At 53.5% G+C, this 20,611-nt stretch overlaps 1 protein-coding gene across 9 annotated transcripts in view; it reads right to left on the bottom strand.

Annotated features, from left to right (window-relative positions):
- Positions 1-3,423: 3,423 nt before the first annotated feature.
- Positions 3,424-20,611, bottom strand: part of ST3GAL1 (ST3 beta-galactoside alpha-2,3-sialyltransferase 1) — a 114,428-nt gene continuing 97,240 nt past the window's right edge. For all 9 annotated transcript variants that reach the window (XM_050802257.1, XM_050802253.1, XM_050802252.1 and 6 more), the window contains 5 exons: positions 14,452-14,648; positions 13,340-13,519; positions 11,995-12,040; positions 10,459-10,578; positions 3,424-8,531 (listed from right to left, as the gene is read on the bottom strand). In XM_050802257.1, coding sequence (XP_050658214.1) covers positions 8,358-8,531; positions 10,459-10,578; positions 11,995-12,040; positions 13,340-13,519; positions 14,452-14,648 — 717 coding nt within the window. In that variant the 3' untranslated portion in view covers positions 3,424-8,357. The remainder of the gene's footprint in view (positions 8,532-10,458; positions 10,579-11,994; positions 12,041-13,339; positions 13,520-14,451; positions 14,649-20,611) is intronic.

The raw sequence follows: 20,611 nt of genomic DNA, 5'->3' as shown, positions 1-20,611 counted from the left end.
TGGCAGCCCCATCAGCCTGGAAGGTGAGCCACGTGCAGCCAGGTGGGGGCCCAGAAAACAGGAAGCCTCTGCTTTTCAGAGCTCAGCTGAGAGGTGGCTGCGCTGAGGGCCCCAGGGTCCGATCAGTCAGCTGAGTGTTTTCCACCTGCAGGAGGTGCATGTCCAAGGGAAACAGAGGAGGGCAGAGCTGCCATCCTTGGAGGGCTTAGGGTGACACCTCTACAGGAGTCTTAGGCAGTTGGGGAGAGGGAGAAATTGGTTCCCTGCACCAAGCTCTTGACCACCATCTGCGGCCCGCTACTCCATGTCCCCTACTTGGCAGACATGGGTCATTAGTCTACCCCTTACAGCAACCTTTCAGGGCAGGTATTATTATTACTTCTATATTTTGAGGGAGGAAACTAAGGCTCAAAGAGGCCAAGTCTCTTACCTGCCTGAGGTGCCTCACCCTATGAAATGGCGGCAGTGTTCGTGCGAGCAGGTGAATCAGCTTGGGCTACAATTAAAAAAATACCATAGGTCAGTGACTTAAACAGAAACATATTTTCTCGCAGTTCTGGAGGCTGGAAGTCTGGGGTCGGGGAGCCAGCGTGGCGGGGTTCTCATGAGGCCCCTCCTCCTGGCTGCTGACAGCTGCCTTTCACTGCAGCCTCACATGGTAAAGAAGTCTGTGGGTCTCTTCTTCTAGGGCACTAACCTTATCATAAGAGCCCCCATCACTTCATCAAACCCTAATTACCTCCCAAAAGCCCCGTCTCCAAATACCACCCCAACAGGGTCTTACGGCTTCAACATATGCATGGGTGAGGGTGACACAATTCGGTCTATAGCAGTAGGATTGGAGTCAAGCACTCACAAGATACTGGGAGGATACGGGCACGTAACAGCTGGCATCTCTGAGAAGCAGGTAACCTGGAATATGCCGAATTATGGAGACCTCAAGTTTCAGCTGCAAATGACCAGGAGGTCTTTGACTCTGACACGTGGAGGAAGCTTCACCTGGTTCTTCAGGAAAGGATGGGCCCAGGGCAGGCATCAGATGGAGGGAGGGGGCAGGGCAGATAGCTACATTGTTACCATCATTTCTATAGAGAATGTCATCAGGGTGGTATCCCACAGGTGTTTGAACATGACCCCCAGAGTCCTTGAATGAAGCAACTGAAGCAGCAGGGGCTGGCCCTTCCCCAGCAGACGAGGAAGGTCTGGAAAATCACAGACATTTCCTGTCCAGGTCCGCTAGAGCATCGGCCTCCTGGACTTGCCTCAGATAGCCTCTGTCCCCTAGTAGGGGAGGAGCCTCTGAGGGTACATAGACAATTTCTTTTTGTGGCATGAGGAACTTCAGTGAATCCTGTGTGAATAAATCAGCTGCCAGAGGCATTGGGAGGACAAGCGGGGAGGCCCCTATGACTGGACGCTGGAAGACAGGGCCCTCCCCACCCCCTACCCTGATAGGTGATGCTGCGGTCAGGGAGGACGGCTGCACCTGAGGTGCTCACTCACAGTCAGGGGCAAAGTGGCAGCCTCTGAGGCTCACCCCTGGTCACTGTGGGCCATCGACAACCAGAAAGAAAAGAAAAACGGGGGGGCATGGGTGGGAAATACCAGCCATGGCTGAATGTAGAGAATGAGCCAACAGGGCTACCACACTCCTTTCAATCCCTGTGCACATTAAACATCCTGGGAGAGTGAAGAGGAAATGGAAAATTCCACCTAGGAACTTCTTTTTAGTCCCCTCGCTTTTTGTTGATGGCCAACCGTGCGTTTGGAGCAGCCTGGCGGGTATTCCTAGGATGTCCCAGGGCTTCCAGGCCAAATCCTGGGAGGATCTGCATTTGGGGGAGGGGTGGGAGTGCAGGGGCAGATGGGCCTTGACTCTGCTCCCAGCATCCAGGCAGGTGCCGGGGCGTCCTGGAGGAATGCCTTTAGGCCCTCAGGGCTCTCCACGGAGGGCCCTGACGATTTCTTTCCCTGGCCATGGGCTCTAGCCTGAGGCCAGGGTGTGGGGTGCAGGACAGGGCGGCCAGGCACTGGAGCCCGGCAGAGCTGGGCTGGAAAAGTGGGCGGCGGGGCCGACTGCAGCAGGGCACCACCTCGTGGCCACTGGTCCACATTGCAGCTGTGATGTGAGGCCAACCAGGAGCGAATTTGGGAGAGGCTGTATCTTCCATAGAATGGAGGGGTGGGAGCACGCATCAGCGCCAGGTGACAGCAGGGCCCTGTAGGGAGAGGACAGAGAAGTGATGGGACGAGGAGGAAAGGGAAGTTGAGGAAACAACTTAGAGAAGATACAGGGGCAGCATGAAGGCCCGTGGCAGGGGGCAGGAGCAGGACAGAGGCATGGGGGGAGGGAGGGAATCAGACCGGGCTCCCCAGCAGAAACTTGCTGTTCATTTCAGTCTTGCAGACAGCTCCTTCTCTGCTCCTGTGTCTGATGTACTAATAACTAACATTTGTTGTTGTAAGCCTTTTGCGTAGGTTAACTCAATTTAATTCTCTACGTGTATGTATACGGAGGTATTACATCATAACAAACTTACCCATCATGAGATCAGGCAGAGAGGTTAAGTTACTTGCTCAGACTCACACAGCTAATAGGTGGGACCCAGGGCGGCCTGGCTGCAGAGCCTCTGTGTGAATCTTTGCCCCATCCTTTCTCTGGGGACTGCCTTCAGAAGGTCCCCATAGACAGTGTCTCAAATATCTCAGGAAACATCCTTGCTAAGCACAGAGTGACAGGGAGGCAGCAGGGCAGACAGGAGGCCCAGGACTGGAGAGAGACGCCTTGCTGTGAACCCACCTCCGCCCTCAGCCATGCACCAGCCTGCAGGGCTGTTCTGAGAGTTAAAGATCACGCCTAGGGAGGTATTGTGTGCCATACAAACTGGGAGGCCTGGTTACTGTTTATACCGATTTTATCTTACAGGCTCCCAACACTGGGTTTCTGAATCTGTTTTTTTTTAAGGGAGATTAGTGCCAACTTTGGACCAAACTCATGCCCATCCCTGGGTGTGCCTGTCTCTGTGGGGGAGGACAGACTCTAGGCCAGCCCATATCAGGCCCTGGCCAAGGTGAATTTACTCAGCAAACGTTCAAGCAGGTGGTGCATGTCTACTGGGCCTCTTGAGATGCTTTTGTTTTTAATCTCACATCCCCTCTGATGGCCAGTGTTGTCACGCCCATTTGACACATGCGGCAGGCAGCAGAGGTTCAGAGAACATAGGTGACTCGCCAGTCACACAGCAGGGCACGGCACTCCTGGGCTTGAGGCCTCTCCAAGGCCTACGCTGGGGCTCTCCTCTGTATTCTGAAATCTGGCCATTCAGTAGTGGTGACGCCAACCCAGTAGGCACTCTGAGCTGGAGGGTTGAAGGCAGCGCAAATGCCTGACCCTTGTAGAAAAACAACACACACACCCAAATGATAAAATAGCTCTTTATTTATTCACTTTGATTTGGATCATTGGAAATATTAAACAATAAATAAAACAGAGCGGGGGCTGAGGAAAGCAGGACCTTGCTAACGTTATTTGAATGCATCCCAACCAGTGCTCAGCTGCGCAACAACATGGAGAGAGGCGAGGGGGAATAGAAAGCAAATTTTAAAACACCAACAGCCAAACACACAAGACTGCACACAAGAAAAAGTGCTCAAGAAACTTTGGCTTTCAAGGGAATTCAGCGAAGGGAAGCGATTGTGCAGGAGGAAGGGAAGGAACCCGCGATCACCCTAAGGGGCGGGGGGCTGAAGGGGGAGGCCCTGACACAGGCTAGGGTTAAAGCTGACGTCCCCCAGCTCAGGACGTGCAACCAATGGCAGTTTTGTACTAGGAAGAAGCTGAGTGATGAGGCTGGATGATGGGATCGCCTGATGGGCTGGGAGGGAGAACAGGAGGTGTAAAGGCGGCTCACCGCCCATAGGAAATTCAGTGCTCTTTTGGTAAGAAAAAAAAAAGTTGGTAATGCCCTGATCCTGACAGGCTGTGAGATGCTGCCTTGCCTGTCTCTGCCTTTTCTTCTAGGTCTTCCTCTTTTTCTTTGCACAGGTGTCAGGGAGCACCCGAGGTGCAGGAGCTGCTGTTTTCATGACAAACAAAAATGGGGAGGCTGACTCTATCTCAAAACTGGCTAGCCCAGTTCACAGGGCAGGATAATCCTGATGGCATGTAGCCACATTTGCTGCAAACCAGATGTCCACGATGGATATAATGATACCCCTGGGGCTCTTCTCAGGGGCAAGGACAGGTGCTGGTTCCTGATGGCGCATGGCTGGTGTGCAGTCATCTTTAGCTGGACAGTGGCCCCTTGAGGCTTGGGCTTCCCTGCACACAGCATTTTTGATCCTAGCCAGGGGAGGGAGAGAGAGTTCTTTTGGTTTCCTTTTTATTTATTTTCAGACTACTTCAAAGCAAACATACCAGTTCAAAATGTTCTTTGTGGTTTTAATCCACCTTTGCCAAGAGGCCAGAGTCACATCCAGGTGGGACTGGCCTCTAGCACCACCTTCTGGCCACGGCAGAGAATGGGATTCCATCAAAGCCTCCCAACCAGCCCTTTCCCTAAAGAATCACCCAGATCTTAACTGCCCTCTCTACCTTCTTTCTGTTCCCCGCCCCCCATTTTACGTTCTATTTTCTCATATCTGGCTTTTCTCTCTAAGCCTAACCAAATGCTTTGCTGAATGATGTTTGGAAAAGCCAGAGTTTTAAAAGGCATTCATCCATTTATGAACTTTCTTCCAGCCCAGGATCCCTGCAGAGAACCAGAGGTTATAACGCTGTCCTCCTTTCTCCCCTAAAAGGTGGCTGAGGGCAGGGGAGGTACATGTAGCTCCAGCTAGAGCAAATCAGTGCCCTGACTCACTGGGGAGACCCAGGGGGCTGGGATGTTGCTGACACCTCATGGGCCACTTCGTCAGCCTATCTTTGCAGCTTCAGGTTCAGCGCTGGGTGCTGCAGGCAGGGACCCCTCTGTTCTCTGCTTGAACGCAGGGCCAGTCTCCAAGGAACAATCTGTCTGCAGAGTAGAAAGAGTTGTGGGCTGGGATTCAGGGGCCTGCGGGAGCCCCCGCCACTACGTGCCTGGCACGAGTGCTCGTCGTACTCCTGCTGACAGCATGCATACTGCCCTTTGGCTAACACACACACTGTCTAATTCCCAGCCACCTTCACCCCAGGGATGAGTTCCAGTTGGTTTAAGCCAAACTGGTGCATTTAATTCTGGCTGCAACAACTGGCTTTTATTCCATTAAGTGCCCATTGCTAAGCCAATGAAACATAAGAGCTATCTGCTATGGGAAAGAGAAACGTGGTCTCCTGCACTGGAGGGCATGAGAGGCCACCCAGGCAGCCTGCGGACAGAGCTCGGTGCTGAGAGAGCCCAGGAGAGTCAGACGCCTCCATTCTGGTTACACTTTTTCCAGACGCTGAATGGAGACTTGCTGGGAAAGCCCGCCTCCAGACAATTTCAACATAGCGCCGGTAACACCCTTTTTCTGCTCAAACTCTGACTTGTGCTATCTGTCCCAGACAGTTCACGACTGCCCGTCACTTCCCTCCTTCACACTCCACCAGGAAAAGGCCACACCTCCCTACACAGCAGCAGCCTTTTAGGAAATGTGCTCAACAGGAAAAGTGGTTTTTCTGATTAAACATCAGTAACTAGAGTCAACAATCACTGTCCTCTCCCATGCCTGTCACGCTCCACTCCCCACCCAGCTGCAATGTGGCCTTGATTTTCTCATCAGTATAACGGCAGAGCTGGATTTGGAGGCTGGAAGAGATCTCACAGCTTGACCATCCTAGTGGGAGATGGGGAGACCAGACGGAGACCAGGCCATCGACCCAGGCAGCATGTGGCTCAGACACAGACGCCTCTTCATGTCGAGGGACCTATTCTTACACAGCAAAACCCAGAGAAGTCGATTGCTCAGCCCGAGCCTGCCATCCCTGTATAGACTCAGCTTTCAGGAGAAAGGGAAGAGTTCAGGAGATAGCAACACTCTCTGTTTCAGTGTCTGATGATCTGGAGTCTGCCCCTGGAGTCACTCAGCCACCCAACAAACGTTTGCTGAGTTCTTCACCTCATATATGGCTATATGTCACCTCATATCTGCCCTTCGAGGCTGTATGTTCTGAATGACGACTCAGCGATTTACCAGCCTTTCTCAGAAAAAAAAAAAAAATCAAAGTTTTGGAGGATTTTAAAGCTGAAACAGGTTTTCTGTTTAACACATTCCCCATTCTGAACCTTTGAGAATCTGATAAAAGCTATAGACCCTCTCTCCAGAAAAATGCTCATAAGTAGAGATTCAGGGAAAAAACCAAACTTGGCATGCAACTTCCGGGGACTCTTGTGAATGGCCTGAAGCCACCTGTGACCCATGACTGGTGTCCCCAAGCTCCTCCCTCCCCGTGTGCAGAGGGATCTCCCCCGCGCCTGGGAGCACAGGCCCCACGCCTCCGTCACGCTCCACCAGGAAAAAGTCACGCCTCCTCAAAGCAGCAGCGGCCTTTTCAGGGATATTTTCAACAAGAAAAGTGGTTTTCCTGCTTAAACATTAGTAACTGGAGCCAACAATCACTGGTTCCCATATTTCTGTTACTCTCCACTCCCCACCCAGCAGCAGTAAGGTTTCACAGAGTTTTGGAGACTCCTAGCCTGAGAATAAATCCAAGTCCACAAAGAGGAAGAAGGAAGGTTGGGTTGGAACGGGAGGATGCTGAGGACATTCCACAAACCATCCAAGCCCTAGATACCCCCAATATCCCATGTCTGAGGACTCCTACACACCCCCCTTAAACACACCCCCGTTTCCCAGCTACTGGGTGAGGCAAACTTCATTGAAACACCAGGACCACCAACAGAGCCAGGGTGCAACAATGTCAGTTGAATAAAAAAAAGAATCAATAAATAATCACGAAAGCTAACAAGGAAAGGAGAACAGCTGGGGAGTAAGAAGATGAGGTATGTGGCAGTCACCATTCTTGGGATATCCTTGGCCCAGACCCCCAGTGACAGCCCCAAGATGGCCAGCAGGGACTTGACCCTGAGCTCAGGCCCTCGGGGAAAATGCTGCTGGCAGCCTCCTGTGTGGCTTTGGAGGTTGCGGGCACCCTATTGAAGAGTCTGAGAATGAGAATGTACGTTCCATTCTGACGTGCTGCTGGGTGCTGTTGAATATCCTCAGAGCTTTGTTCCAATTCAGGTGCTGGCTCAGGAAACCAGAAAAGATGTTCCCAGCCAGAGAGCAAGCAGGGCCGCTGGTGGGGGTCCCTTTTCCCAAGTAAGGGCTTTTGTTTCATTTCAGCCCATGCATGCTTTTCCTTCCCAAATACAAAGGCACATGGAAGTGGTCAGATCCGCTCTCGCCACGATTAGAACCACGAGATGGACTACTCAAAGGAACATCTGCTTGGGAAGAGGTATCTGCAGGAGTCAGAAACACAGCGCCAAGTTTTTGGGATTTTTTCTTTTCCTTTTTTTTTTTTTCAGAGACAGGGTCTCACTCTGTTGCCCAGGCTGGAGTGCAGTGGTGTAATCACAGTTCACTGCAGCCTCAAACTTCTGGGCACAAGAGATCTTCCCTCCTCAGCCTCCCTAGTAGCTGGGGCTACAAGTGTGTGCCACCATGCCTGGCTAATTTTTTTTAAAATATTTAATTTTTGTAGAGACAGGAGTCTCACTATGTTGCTCAGACTGGTCTTGAACTCCTGGGCTCAAGTGATCCTCCCGCCTCGGCCTCCCAAAGTGTTGGGATTATAGGTGTGAGCCACGGCACCTGGCCTCCAGTTTCTGTGAAAATCTTTGGGGTAGGAGCCTCTGGTGGCTCATAAATGAGTTTTGGGAAGAAGATGACAGGGTTGTCACGCCAAGCGAGAGGCCGGGCTTCGTGCAAAGAAGGGCAGCATCTTGCCCCGGGTGCCAACAGCGCCTGGCATGTCTCTGTGCTAGACAGAATCGCCACTCAAGTCTCTGCCCATCTTCCTGGGAAACTGTCCTGTGTCTCAGAATATAGGCGTCTTCCACATTCGTTCCCCAAGCTCGCTCCGGGAGCTAAAATGATTGTAGTGTGTGGAGGTTGAACCTTTCCCAGCGCCTCCCCAGCTCTGGGGCAGCGGTGGGGGGACGCTGTCCCCACTCAAGACAGGTTCCGAGACATGCTCTGCCACTCTGGCAGAGCTTAGTGACCTTGCTGAATAGATGCTGCCAATGGCTGGGTGCAAGAGGCTGTGGGCGGTGCCTGGGCACACACCTGAGGCTGCCCCTCCAAGCTCCGGGATGGAACGGCTCCGGCAAGATGCTGGGGCTGGAAACACAGAGGTGTGACAGTGCGTCCATCCTCCACCCTTCACTGCGTCATCTCCCCTTGAAGATCCGGATTTTATTGATGGAGGCCAAGGTGGCCGTCACGTTAGACTCGAAGTCTGCATCGTGCACCCCTGTCTTGCGAAAAGCCCCCGCGGACGGGTTGTTTTCCCAGTAGTGGTGCCAGTTCCCTTTGCTGTCTGCCCCGAAGCCGTACAGGTCCACCTGTAGGGGCAAAGCAAAGATGAGAACCAGACAGCAGGGCTGCTGGTGGCACCTCTGAGAAAGGAAGCCTGTAGGCGTTCCTGGAATCCCACAGGACCATAAACAGCATTTCCAAGGACTCAGACTAACCCTTCATTAAAACCCTTCTCTACGTTCCTGGAACTCTCAGAGGCTTGGTGAAGCAAATGCAAGTTAAGTAAAGCTCAAGTCCAATGCCAGAAGCACCCTGAGAGATGACTGCATGTGGGTGGTCTCGGAGCCCGGGTCTTACCTCTGCAGCAAGGGCAACCTATTCTTCCAGAATCGAGGAGCTACAGAGGGAAGCAATAGGAAGGAGGCCATGGAATGGAAGAGAGTGGAAGGAAAGCAGGGCTTTGGGGCCGAGCAAACTGCCCCAAATCCCAGCTCTGCCACTCCATGATGCTCTGGGCATGTGAAATCACTTGTTTGAGCCTCACTTGCCTCATCTGGAAAATGGGTCCAAGAATCACGATTGCAATGAGGCAGAGGGCAGGGCTGATCCCTTTCTTCTCTGCGGCCAACATTCATCTGGACCAGGCGCCCTCGTGGCCACTAGGCCAGGCCTTTCACATACATGACAAACGCTGTGCATTTATTCTGAGCCCAGCACCCTACTGGCTGTGTTGAAGTTCAGGCAGAGCTTGATCAGATGCCAGCTGGGCAGCTGCTGGGGGAAGCAGCCTTGGGGCTTACAGCTTCTTGGAGTCACTGACTGAGCGATGCTTGTTGGAACTGGGGCTAAATTCAGGGCTCCCACAGCACAGAGGAGGGAGGGGCTGATGCCCTGAGAAGTCAGAGGAAGCTCTTCAGAGGAGGTGGCATGTGGGTCGAGTCTTGGAAAATCAGTACAAGATGACCGGAAGGAATCGCATGGAGGGGTTTCCAGGGAGAGGATGTGCTATATGCACTGCAGCGTGGAAGACAGATTGGAGGGGTGGGGACAAAGAGGGGACAGCGGACAGCTCCATGCCATATGTGGCTTTCTAAGGAAATGCAACATGGACATGGGCCTGCTCCAGGGCAGGGACATTAGGGCCAAACAGGTGGGAACGATGGGAGAAAGGGCTGAGCAGAAACCCAAGCAAGGGTCTGGGACCAGCTGGCTGGAGGTGGGTGGGGTGGGGAAATGACAGGGGCACCCACGTTGCAACCTGGGAACACCAGGGCAGGGCTGAGCCTGGGGACCTGCCTTGCAGTGCCCCTGACCCATTCCTGGGATTTCCACCAGGCACCAGGCAGGGTGGGGCTGGGGCTGGGCTGGAGACAAGAAGGGCCCTGCCTGAACCCAGGGTCAGGGAGGAAGTGGGGGCTGTGTGACCCGCCCTCCTGCTCCTCTTCCTGGGGCGGCAGCAAGCCTCTCAGAGCATCTGTGGAAACTCCAACACAGCCTGGTAGACAGCGAAGGATGTCAGAAGGGAAATGCATGCTTCTCGAGATCACTGGTTCTCAATGTCAGCAGACAGTGGAACCCATGGGGGCCTGGCTCCATTAATTCTGGAAAAATTGGGCCAGGATGTGGCCTGGGTGCTGGAACTTAGACCCACAGATGATTCTAAGGAGTAAGTGGGATTGAGAACCGCAGCCTTAGACAATTCTCACTATGAGAATCCGCTCCTGTATCCGGAATCTGCTGCTTGATCCGAGCTTCCACCGCCATGGTCCTGGGCACTCACATAGAATGTGCCAGAACTCTTGCTCCTGAGAACTTTCTCATAGAGCACTGTTACTCACTGAAACACCCTGGGAGACACACGTTGCAAGCCCTGACATAGAGACAGAGAATCCGAGCTTCTGGAAGAGGCAGGCTAGGTCTACCTGCCCTCCCTCCCCCTGCCCTCCCTCGGGAACACAGGACGGTGAGCTCTGTCCTCTGGGCAGCCCTGCGGGAAGGGGGAGGGTGGCATACCTCATCGCAGACATGCATTGAGAAGATGACCGAGAGGATGCCGGTAGATGGGTACCGCCCGTGCCCTTGCAGCCAGTTGTCAAACACATACTTGATGAAGGCTGGGTGGTAGATCAGGATCTGCGGGGATGGGAAGACACGGCCCTTAGTGAGTTCCGGTGGGCAAAGGACATGGAGCGCCTATCAGACACACACACTGTTGCGGCCATGGAGGCACAGCCATGAGCCTGACGGATACCCCTGCACTCGTGGGCTTCCACGCTCGTGGGAAAGATGGACACTCATCCACATGAGTAAGAGACAGAGGTGCTGAGCTAGTAAGTGCTATGGAGAGCAATGATGCAGAGGAGGGCCCTACAGGACGGTGTGAGGAGGATCGCTGAGCTGACACACAGAAAAACCCAAGGAGGCCAAGGAGTGAGACAGGAGACTGCTCAGGAGAAGGGGGCCCCAGGGAACAGCGTGAGGTGGGATCAGACACTGTCAATGAGTGAAGACGTAAGCACCAAGCCACCTGATGATGGCTGGAATCATCGCCAATCCTTAAAATGACCTCATGTCCCAGGTTTCCCTCTCCTCCTGCTATAGATAAGAAAACTGAAGCCCAGAGAGGCTAAGTGACCTGCCCAATGTCACGCAGCCGGCAGTAGCTGAGCTGGGAGGGGGCCGGTATCAGGCTTGGCCTTGGTTCCTCACCCAAAGCCGGCCTTGAGGACAATGAAAGGGACTTCTCAGGCAGGAAAGGGCGTGAATGTCCAGAATGCCAAACTCCAGCCTCTTGGAATGGACTGGAAGGGTGGATTCTGTGGACCTCTGGTAAACCATTCACCTCTCAGTGTGGCCTCCTACTATCTCTAGGAGGCTGTCCTTTCCACCAATGCCACCCTGTAGAGACCCATAAGTGGCCTTTTCCCTGAGGCAGCACAGCCCAATGCAAAGGGCAAGATGCTGGAGGCACAGGAAGTCTTCAATTCTACCCTTATCCAGAACTAGCTGTGTGTCTCTGGGCAAGTTTCCTGACCTCTCTGAGCCTATCTAAGTTTGATAGCGTATGTAAAAGGCCAGTGTGGTAGGCACCTCACTTCCCTCCTTCTTCTGCCCTTTGCCCATCTCTTGACCAGCCTCATGCCAGGGGCCTGCTGGGGAAGATGCAGACATGGAAAGAGATGAGAGGCAGGAGGTGAGGCCTGGCTTTGAGAGTAATTCACAAACCACAGCGTGCGTAGGGGTCCCTGGAGAACATGTTAAAACCAGAATGCGGGGCGGCCAGGGTTTCTGATCAGTAGGTTTGAGACGGGCCTGAGGATGTGCATCTGTGACAAGCTCCCGGGTGGTGCTGCTGGCCCGGGGGATCCCGCTTTGGGAATCTCTCCCAGTGTTTGACCTCTTCCCCCAGGGGGCTAGCTAAGTGGGAGACGCTACCTCCAGCAGCCTGGGGATCTGGGGGCTGTCTTGCAACTCAATGCTGTACCTGAGAGCAGAGCCTTAGATGAGGAAGCCTGAACTTAGAACAAAGGAGCTGGGGCCTCCACTCACCTTATCCTGTTTCACTCTGATCTTTGCAGGAACCGGGACATAAGTGCTGCAGTTGGAGAAAGAGAAGCTGGTTAACGGGGCAGGGGACAGGCCCAGGAACCTGGGCACGCAGCTCTGGGGGTAGTGACTAGAGAATGAAGCAGGCGTAGCCTCTCCTGCCCCCCACACCTTCCCTCAGGGACCCTCACCTCCCTACCTCAGCCACAGAAACCCCCTGCCACAGCAATTCCCGATAGACACCAGAGAGCGGCCTTGCCTAATTTGAGGACATTCTGCTGGGTTTTGACCCCTATTCCCCAAAAAGGTGAGGAGGACTTGCTCCAAGCACAGCCTTAAGGAATGGAGTGGGGGCCGTGGTGCCTCTACCTCTCAGGGCCACGGCACCCCTGCCGAGCTGGGGCACTGGCTTATGAGACCCGCGGCTGCCCCTTCCTCAGCTGGGCGGTTGCATGTACCGCAAGTGCAGAGGTGTCAAAGCTGGTCCCACGGGTGTGATTCCTGCTCCCGGAGGAGACTGCAGCTGAGCCACATCCAGACCTAGCTCCCACCCCGCCCCACCCTGGTCTGCCTCCCTCACCCCTAGTCTCCTGCACCCACATCCCGGGGCTGGCTCTGTTCCTAGAAAACCTGGCCGAAGACAAGACGGCTTGTGGAAATCTGGACATCAAAGCACTTCCCTTCAGTCAGGGTTAGAGGAGAGCACAGGCTCTGTGTGGAGTTCAACCCTGGGCAAGGTGCTTGGCCAAGCTCCAGAGTCCTCACTGGGAGAATGGAGCAAACGATAACGGCTATTGTGAGGATCAATTGAGATAATATGTGCCAAGTGCCATGTGCGGTGCCTGCTCAGAAAACTAGGTTCCTGATTGTCAGGGAAGCCACAGCTGCTTTGCTCAGCACTGCCTGCCCTGGGGAGGGGCCCAGGCTGCACCTGTACTCCCCATCCCTCATTTCTTAGGAACCCTCACCTGGCCAGGCTCACGTAAGTTTGAAAAGCAAGGTGCTGTTATTTGTCAGGCTGCACTTCAGAAATAAAGGGAGGCAGAACTCGTATGTGCCGCCCCTTTCTAGTGGCGGCCCCCTTCCCGAAGAGTCTCCGGGGTGCGTGGAGGTCCCTCCGGGCATTGTTAGCAAGAGGACACTAAAGCTTGTGGTTAGTTAAGTGATGGGGAGAGAAGAGTTGGAACAGTCGGAGAGGCAGCCACAGGAACGGGGCTTGTGTGTGCCGGAGGAGGCTGGGGGAGGGGAGGCACCCCGGTGGAGGCACAGCAGGACCACGGCAGGGCTGGGGGACAGGGTGTCACTGCAGGGGGCGGAGCAGTGAGGCGGGGCCACAGGGGGGACTCACTGGGAAATGGTGCCCGTGGTGGTGGCGCTCACCACCCACTCCAAGTCGATGGTCTTGAAGGGCACCAGGATCATGCTGACATTATCTCCCAGCTCCCGGAAGCTCTCAGGGTACACCAGATGGTGGGTGGTCTTCGTCCCAACATCAGCCTCAAACCCTGCCGTGGGCGCCTTGTTCATCCTGGGAGAGAAGGGGAGAAAGCTGAGTCTTGTAGCATGGGCACCCGTTCTCAGCGAGCCTGAGCTCTCCGAGACAGACAGTGAGCCTCCAGTGTGACCTCAGGGGTGTCAGCTGCCTTCCCCAGGCCTCCTCCTTTTCATCTGTAAAATAGAGACAATGAAGACACAGCGAGAAGGCTTCTGCTATTTTTCTCTTTCGTGACCTCAAGGGAGTCTAGCCATCACCACCGCTGCCCGCCTGTCACAGACAATCTCATCCAAAGGCTATTTCCACAGCCCTAGTTTTGCAGCAAGGAAACCTGACTCTGATCCTTACCATGGACTTTCCCGTGGGACACCTGGTACACTGAGGCTCCGAGAGGCAGGTAAGTGGTCTAAGGACTAAAGTCAGGAATCACAGACAGCAGAGACTATTCTAGAAGGCTGCTGGGGATGGCCAGTCCCCACCCCCGCACTTCTCAGCATGCAGCACTTATGAGTGGGAATGGCAAGAGACCCAGGACAGACTTGGGGCATCTTCCTGGAATATCTATTTCACTTGGTGACAGGGAAAAACACATTTTACATAAAAGATGTGGTTTTATTATGGCCTAGATTACAAAATGGGGATGAATTTTAAAGTTTTAAGAGTCCTCACATTAATTTTGCTCTCTCCCCAGGCCTCCATGTGGCAAGCTTCCAACAATGGGGGAACTCCTGTGTATGGCTTCCTCTGCACGCAGAGGCCCTTCTAGTCCATTCCCGTCCTGCAATAATGCAGAGGTGGGGAATCTGAGGCCTAGGGGGTGCAGTGTGGAGCCTGGGGTCTCTAGGTAAGTCCAGAGACACCAGGACTGAACCTTGCCTTCCTGAGCCTGAGCCAAGATGCTTCCTATAGCTCCAAGGGGCCTCCGGGTGCAGCACAGTGGGCTTGGGACAGGGTGTGGCACTCACCGGAGCACAAAGTCGTGCCTGTCTATCTCAGGCCCATAAGAAGACTCCCTCAGGTTGCCTGAGTTGCCCACAACGGCACAGCGCCGGCAGCCCACCGACCTCTTCTCCAGCATGGGGTCCACATTCCCAGGCACCACTCTGAACAGCTCCTTGATGGTGTCGTTCAAGTTATTGGGCTTCTTCTCCCGCTGGAGCCTCTGTGGGCGGAGGACAGAAGGTGGTCAACCTGGCTTTGTGGCCCCAGCTTCCTGGCAGCAGAGCCCTTGAGCTACCTGCTGTTGTTTACTGGGGCCTCCTGTTCACCCTTCTCTCTGCTGGGTCCCTGGAGATGGAGGCGGCTCACACACAGACACCTCCACTTCCTCCTTCAAGGAGACTAAGGGTTACTCCGGAAGTAAAGAGATTATTCATGTATTCTGCAAGTGTTTACTGAGCACCTACTATGTGCCAGGTACTGCTGAAGCCACTTGGGTGATCCAACCACACCTGGCCTCAGAGGCCCCTCCAACTCCACATGCCATCAGCGTTTCTCCAACCTGCTCCTCCCTGAGGGCTCCCCTCTCTCTGAAAGGCCCTCTATCCCTCTACGTGTCACCGCTGCTTGAAAGAGAGAAAAATAGCAGGAGTCTTCTAGCTGTGTCTCACTCCCACCCTGCTCAGACACCAGGGCCCAGGGGCTATGTGCTCTCGCTCAAACCTTAACAAGAAGAGCGAGGAGTAGGTGAAATGCCAGTTCTCCAGCCCCAGCCAGGGATGAGGGACAGAGCAGTAGGGACATCTGCCATCTCTCCTGCCTGACCCTCAGTTCCCCTGGCCCCAGGACTGTTGGGTTCCAGTCAGACTGAAGAATCAGCAGTTTGCTGGAGGCACAAGGCCTCTGTGATCTGCCTAGCAAATCGTTTTCATCTTCTTTTAAAGACCTAGCCCAGGCCAGGTGCGGTGGCTCACGCCTGGAATCCCAGCACTTTGGGAGACCAAGGCAGGTGGGTCGTGAAGTCAGGAGTTTGAGACCAGCCTGGCCAATATGGTGAAACCCCATCTCTACTAAAAATACAAAAAAGCCAGGCATGGTGGTGCACGCCTGTAGTCCCAGCTACTTGGGAGGCTGAGGAGGGAGAATTGCTTGAACCCGGAAGGCGGAGGTTGCAGTGAGCCAAGATCGCGCCACTGCACTCCAGCCTGGGTGACAGAGAGAGACTCCAACTCAAAAAAAAAAAAAGAAAGAAAAAAGAAAAAGACCTAGCTCGAGGGTCAGCTGCTCGCAGGCTGAACACTAGTTTTATTCCCAGGGTGACTATCCTTATTTGCCCAGGTTATGGGGTTTCTCTAGATGCAGGACTCTCAGTGCTAAAACCAGGATGACTTGGTTTCCCTGTTGACCCCCGCTGCACGCCCAGGCCGGCCCACCGCCTCAGGTGGAGCTCTGGCCACACTGTGTAGTGATGCCTGTTGGTGCCTCAGCCTTCCTCACCTGTCCCCATGCCACAGTGCTGTGTCATTTCACTGTGGGCGAGGTGAGATGATCTGCGGCCAGAGAGGTAAGCAACACACCCCAGATACAAACCAGGATTTGAATCCAGGCTACTAGAAACCCACCTGCAGGTTTCTCCCACAACACAACCCTGACTCTGGCTCTTGGAATCTTAGCCTTTGGAAAGCCTGGACCCTGGGTTTTTTGGTAGGTGTGGTAAGCTGTGGGGCGGTTCCCATCAGCTACTCCAGGCCCCAGAGGCAAGGAGTGGCTGGGAGAGGAGGAAGTGACCAGCAGTGGCTTTGGCCACTATCCAGAAGATGAGTGACCTGGGCATATGTAGGGAGATCCCAGGGCACCCAGTCCCCACTGCAATGGAAGGAATCAGATGCCCCAAGGGGAGGCACGCAAGCAGAACCAGATTGCTCTTCCAGTTAAACCCAGGCAGCCTCTCCTCTGGCTTAAGACCATTAAACACGTCATGGGAAGCAGCACAATCTGGACCACATTTCATACCCACTGCTACAGTATAAGTAAAAGTGCAAAACAACAAGTCGGTGAGAATGTGGAGAAAATGGAACTCGTGCATTGCTGGTGGGGATGTAAAACTGTGCAGCTGAGGTAAAACACAGGTGGTCTTTCAAAAGGTAAGACAGAATAGCCATGTGGCCTACCAGCTCCACTCCTACGTATACACCCCCAGAAACTGACAGCAGGGTCTCAAGCAGATATTGGTATACCCATGTTCAAAGCAGCATTATTCATAATAGATAAAAGGTGGGAGCAACCCAGTCTCCAGTGATGGATGAATAAACAAACATAAGATGTTCTAGACACATGATGGGATATTATTAGCTATAAAAAGAAAAAAGTTCAAAATTGTTACAACGTGGATGGACCTTGAAAATACTAATATTATGATTAGCGAAAGCTAGACACAGACAAAGATTATATGATTCCACTTAGTAGTCAAATTCATAGAAACAGAGAGTGGCAGGGTGGCTGTCACGTGCTGGGAGGAGGAGGAGGTGGTAAGGGGAAGTTACTGTTTAATGGGGACAGAGTTTTTGCTTGGGATGACAAAAATCTGCTAGTTATGGTTATAGATAGTGGTCATGGTTACACACGCTGTGAATGTATTTAATGCCACTGAATTGTACACATACAAGTGGTTAAAATAAATATTATGAATACGTTGTCACACACACAAATGCGATGTCCAGATAAAATGCCTGCTTCTGATGGAACCGCCCAGGACAGCCCCATGATCCTGAATGTGCGGAAAACGCCCCAGGAGGCTTGCTAAGGCGCAGATCTGACTCAGGAGGTTTGAGCTGGCCCGGAAATCCTGCATTTCTAACAGACTCCTGGGTGATGACGCTGCCAGGGCTGTGGGGGGACCACGCTCTGAGAGCCCCAGGGTACAGGACCACAGCCAGACTCCCCTGCAGGAAACTCCACGGAGGTCTCCCACCAGCAAGGGCTGCTGTGCCCCCCAGGCTTGTGAAGATGTGCCCGGGCCCACAGGATGGCATTCCATCATGCCGCTACTTTGATTTGGGAGCCTGGCACCGTGTATCCATCATACAGTGACACTTACTGAGTGCCTACGGGGTGCCACAGAGGTCCGAGAAGCCAGGACTCAAGGTCGGCCGTGGATGTGTGTGGGGAGCATGTTGCATGCTTCACACAGCACCACATCACCTCGCTGGACTCTTACTGACTGACTTTAATGACTCATTTAAGAAAAATTTATTTATTTATTTATTTGAGATGGAGTCTCACTCTATCGCCCAGGCTGGAATGCAGTGGTACTATTTCGGCTCACTGCAACCTCCACCTCCTGGGTTCAAGGGATTCTCCTGCCTCAGCCTCTCAAGTAGCTGGGATTACAGGAGCATACCACTGTGCCTGGCTAATTTTTATATTTTTACTAGAGACGGGGTTTCACCATGTTGACCAGGCTGGTCTCGAACTCCTGACCTCAGGTGATCCACCCGCCTCCACCTCCCAAAGTGCTGGGATTACAGGTGTGAGCCACCGCACCTGGCCAAAAAATAAAAATAAATTTATTTGAAAAGGAAACCTCTCATCTCTACCACAAGTAGAAAGCAAGAATTACCTGGCAGAAGTAAAATGGTAGTTGTACAATGCAATGAAAACTAAGCTACTGTATTCGGTTCCAGCTCTACCCTGCTGCCTGCCCAGGCAAACTCTCCTCTCCCTTAGAACAAGGCTCACAAGCCCTGACAAGGTGCAAAGTAAGACACCAGGCCAAACTGAAGCCCCAGCACTGCAGAGACAGGCGGAAAGGAGGGACGGCAGGAATGACCTCCGGGCTCTGTGATGTGACTTTCTCTAATGCCCTGCCTCACCTAACAACTCAAGCCCCACACTTCAGAAATCTCGGATCCGTTCCAGTCTTTCACTGGCAAAAGGGGAAACGGAGGCCCAGGCCCTGGAAAGGGCTCATCTGAGGTCACTGAGTGAGTGCAGGGCCAGGTAGAACTCAGATGGGAAACTGGCTCTTTCTCTAGATTATCATCCTAAGTCCTCCCCGTACCAGCTGAGATGGAGCGGCAGGTTACTCCATGTAGCGTCACTGTTTTGGGAAAGAAAGATTCTGGTTTTCTCTGCCTTTTGTCAGTGACAATAAAAGTATGACAGTGCTGGCCAGGCGCAGTGGCTCACATCTGTAATCCCAACACTTTGGGAGGCCAAGGTGGGCGGGTCACCTGAGGTCGGGAGTTCGAGACCGGCCTGACCAACATGGAGAAACCTGGTCTCTACTAAAACTACAAAATTAGTTGGGGGTGGTGGCGCATGCCTGTAATCCCAGCTACTCGGGAGACTGAGGCAGGAGAATCACTTGGACCTGGGAGGCAGAAGTTGTGGCGAGCCGAGATCACGCCATTGCACTCTAGCCTGGGCAACAAGAGTGAAACTCCATGTCAAAAAAAAAAAAAAAAAAAGGTATGACAGTGCTACTGATATGAACACAGGACAGAGTGTTTGGAAGTTCAGAGACACGCCCTCCCCAGCCTTCCTGGCTAGTTTCCAAGTATATGTCTCTGTATACAATCAGTGCTCAATCAATGCCTGCCGCCTGGTGGTCTGAGCTCCTTAGGGAAGCATGGGGCCTCGGGTCGGCTTCCCTGGAAGCAGGGGCTGAGGCGCGGATGCAGGTGTCCATGGTGGGTGCCATCTGGAGAGGGATGAGGAGTAAGGCAGGAGAAGGAAGGGGGATCTCCATGGAGTCAAGCACTACAGGCTGGGGGCGAGGGTGGGCGAGGCGAGTGAGGAGTCAGGCAAGTGGGGTAAGAAAGCCCACTCATGCCCAGGGGCATAGCCCAAGAGTGGGCATCTCTGTGAAGCTGAAGCCCTGGGTGCCTCAACTCACCCTGTACTTGGGCATGATCCATGGGAACTCTGGAGCGTGCACTGTGGCAGAGTTTGTCCTGTCTTGAGGCACGATGGCTGGAAGTCGTCCCTATCCACAGGCCACACCTGTCCCGAGAGTGTTGGGAAGAGGTACCCGCACTCCCTTCCCACCCTCCTTCCTCCTTCCATGGCCAATGATCGATGCATCACCTTCTGAGAAGCCTCCCTTGGACCCTGGAAATATCAGTCTCTGGCCTTCCACACATGGCTGGCACCACTGGGGCCTCACCGCAGGCCTCGTTCCAATCCCCAGCTGCTGTTGGTTTCCCTGGCTCCTTTGGCATTCAAGCAGCAGACACAAGCATGCCAGGTAGTACAGGCTCAAGATATGTCTACTGAATAAGTGAATGACAGCTGCTAAAGCTAACACACATTCATTCATTCAGCTCATCACAACAGAGCCCCTACCACATCCTTGGTGCCGTGTGGATGGACAGGTTAGCGCAGGGACAGGCGGTGCTTAGAAAGGGCTCGTGCAGGACTCCGATGGCTCACCCTGGGTGGAAGCGTGCGTTCTATGGTTGCTCTATGCAGGGCTCTGTGTTGAGAACCTGATAGGCAGCTTCTCACTGAGTTCCTATAATGGTTCTATGAGAAAGGTGATCTTATAGACCCATTTTATGGGTGAGGAAACTGAAGCTTACAGAGATAAAGTGAGTTTCCCAGGACGAAGACAGTTTGAATATCCTGCGTCTGACTCCAGACCATGTCCTTTAATTAGAAGGGGATCTGACTGTGCCCTTCGACAGTGGGTGACCCGGTAAGTGCAAAGTGAGGACAATGAAATAGCTACACCCTCGTGGCGGTGGGGGTGGTGACGGCGAGGCAGTGGTACCTGGATAGCTGGGTCCAGGACCTGGCCAGAGTTGGTGCTAGGTGCCAGGTGGACAGTATGATGGTATTATTTTGCATTTGGGCACTGAGCATGGATGTCTGGGATGGGAAGATGCCTTAGGAGGGCAGGGGGTGGAAACCAGGGGAGGATCGCACTCTTTCTGTCCCTTGAGAATGTTCCCTGTGTATCACAGAATGGTTTCCCAAGTTGGGAGCAAGTAGAGAAGGCAGAGTCAGAATTCAACATAGCTTGTCTCCGAATTGGACATGGGGACTGGGGAAGAAGGGATCCCTGTTCCTGGATATCTGGGACAGAGACCCGAGGAGAGGGTCACAGGGGTCAGTAGGTCCAGCCTGGGATGGTGGTGTAGTCTCTTGCAGGGCAGGGCACAGGGCTGATTTGGAAACTCAACT

Source organism: Macaca thibetana, chromosome 8 (genome assembly GCF_024542745.1).
Source record: "Macaca thibetana thibetana isolate TM-01 chromosome 8, ASM2454274v1, whole genome shotgun sequence".
In the NCBI taxonomy this organism is placed as follows: domain Eukaryota; kingdom Metazoa; phylum Chordata; class Mammalia; order Primates; family Cercopithecidae; genus Macaca; species Macaca thibetana.
The sequence above is the reverse complement of the archived record's forward strand: the minus strand, read 5'-3'. Positions and strand labels throughout refer to the sequence as shown.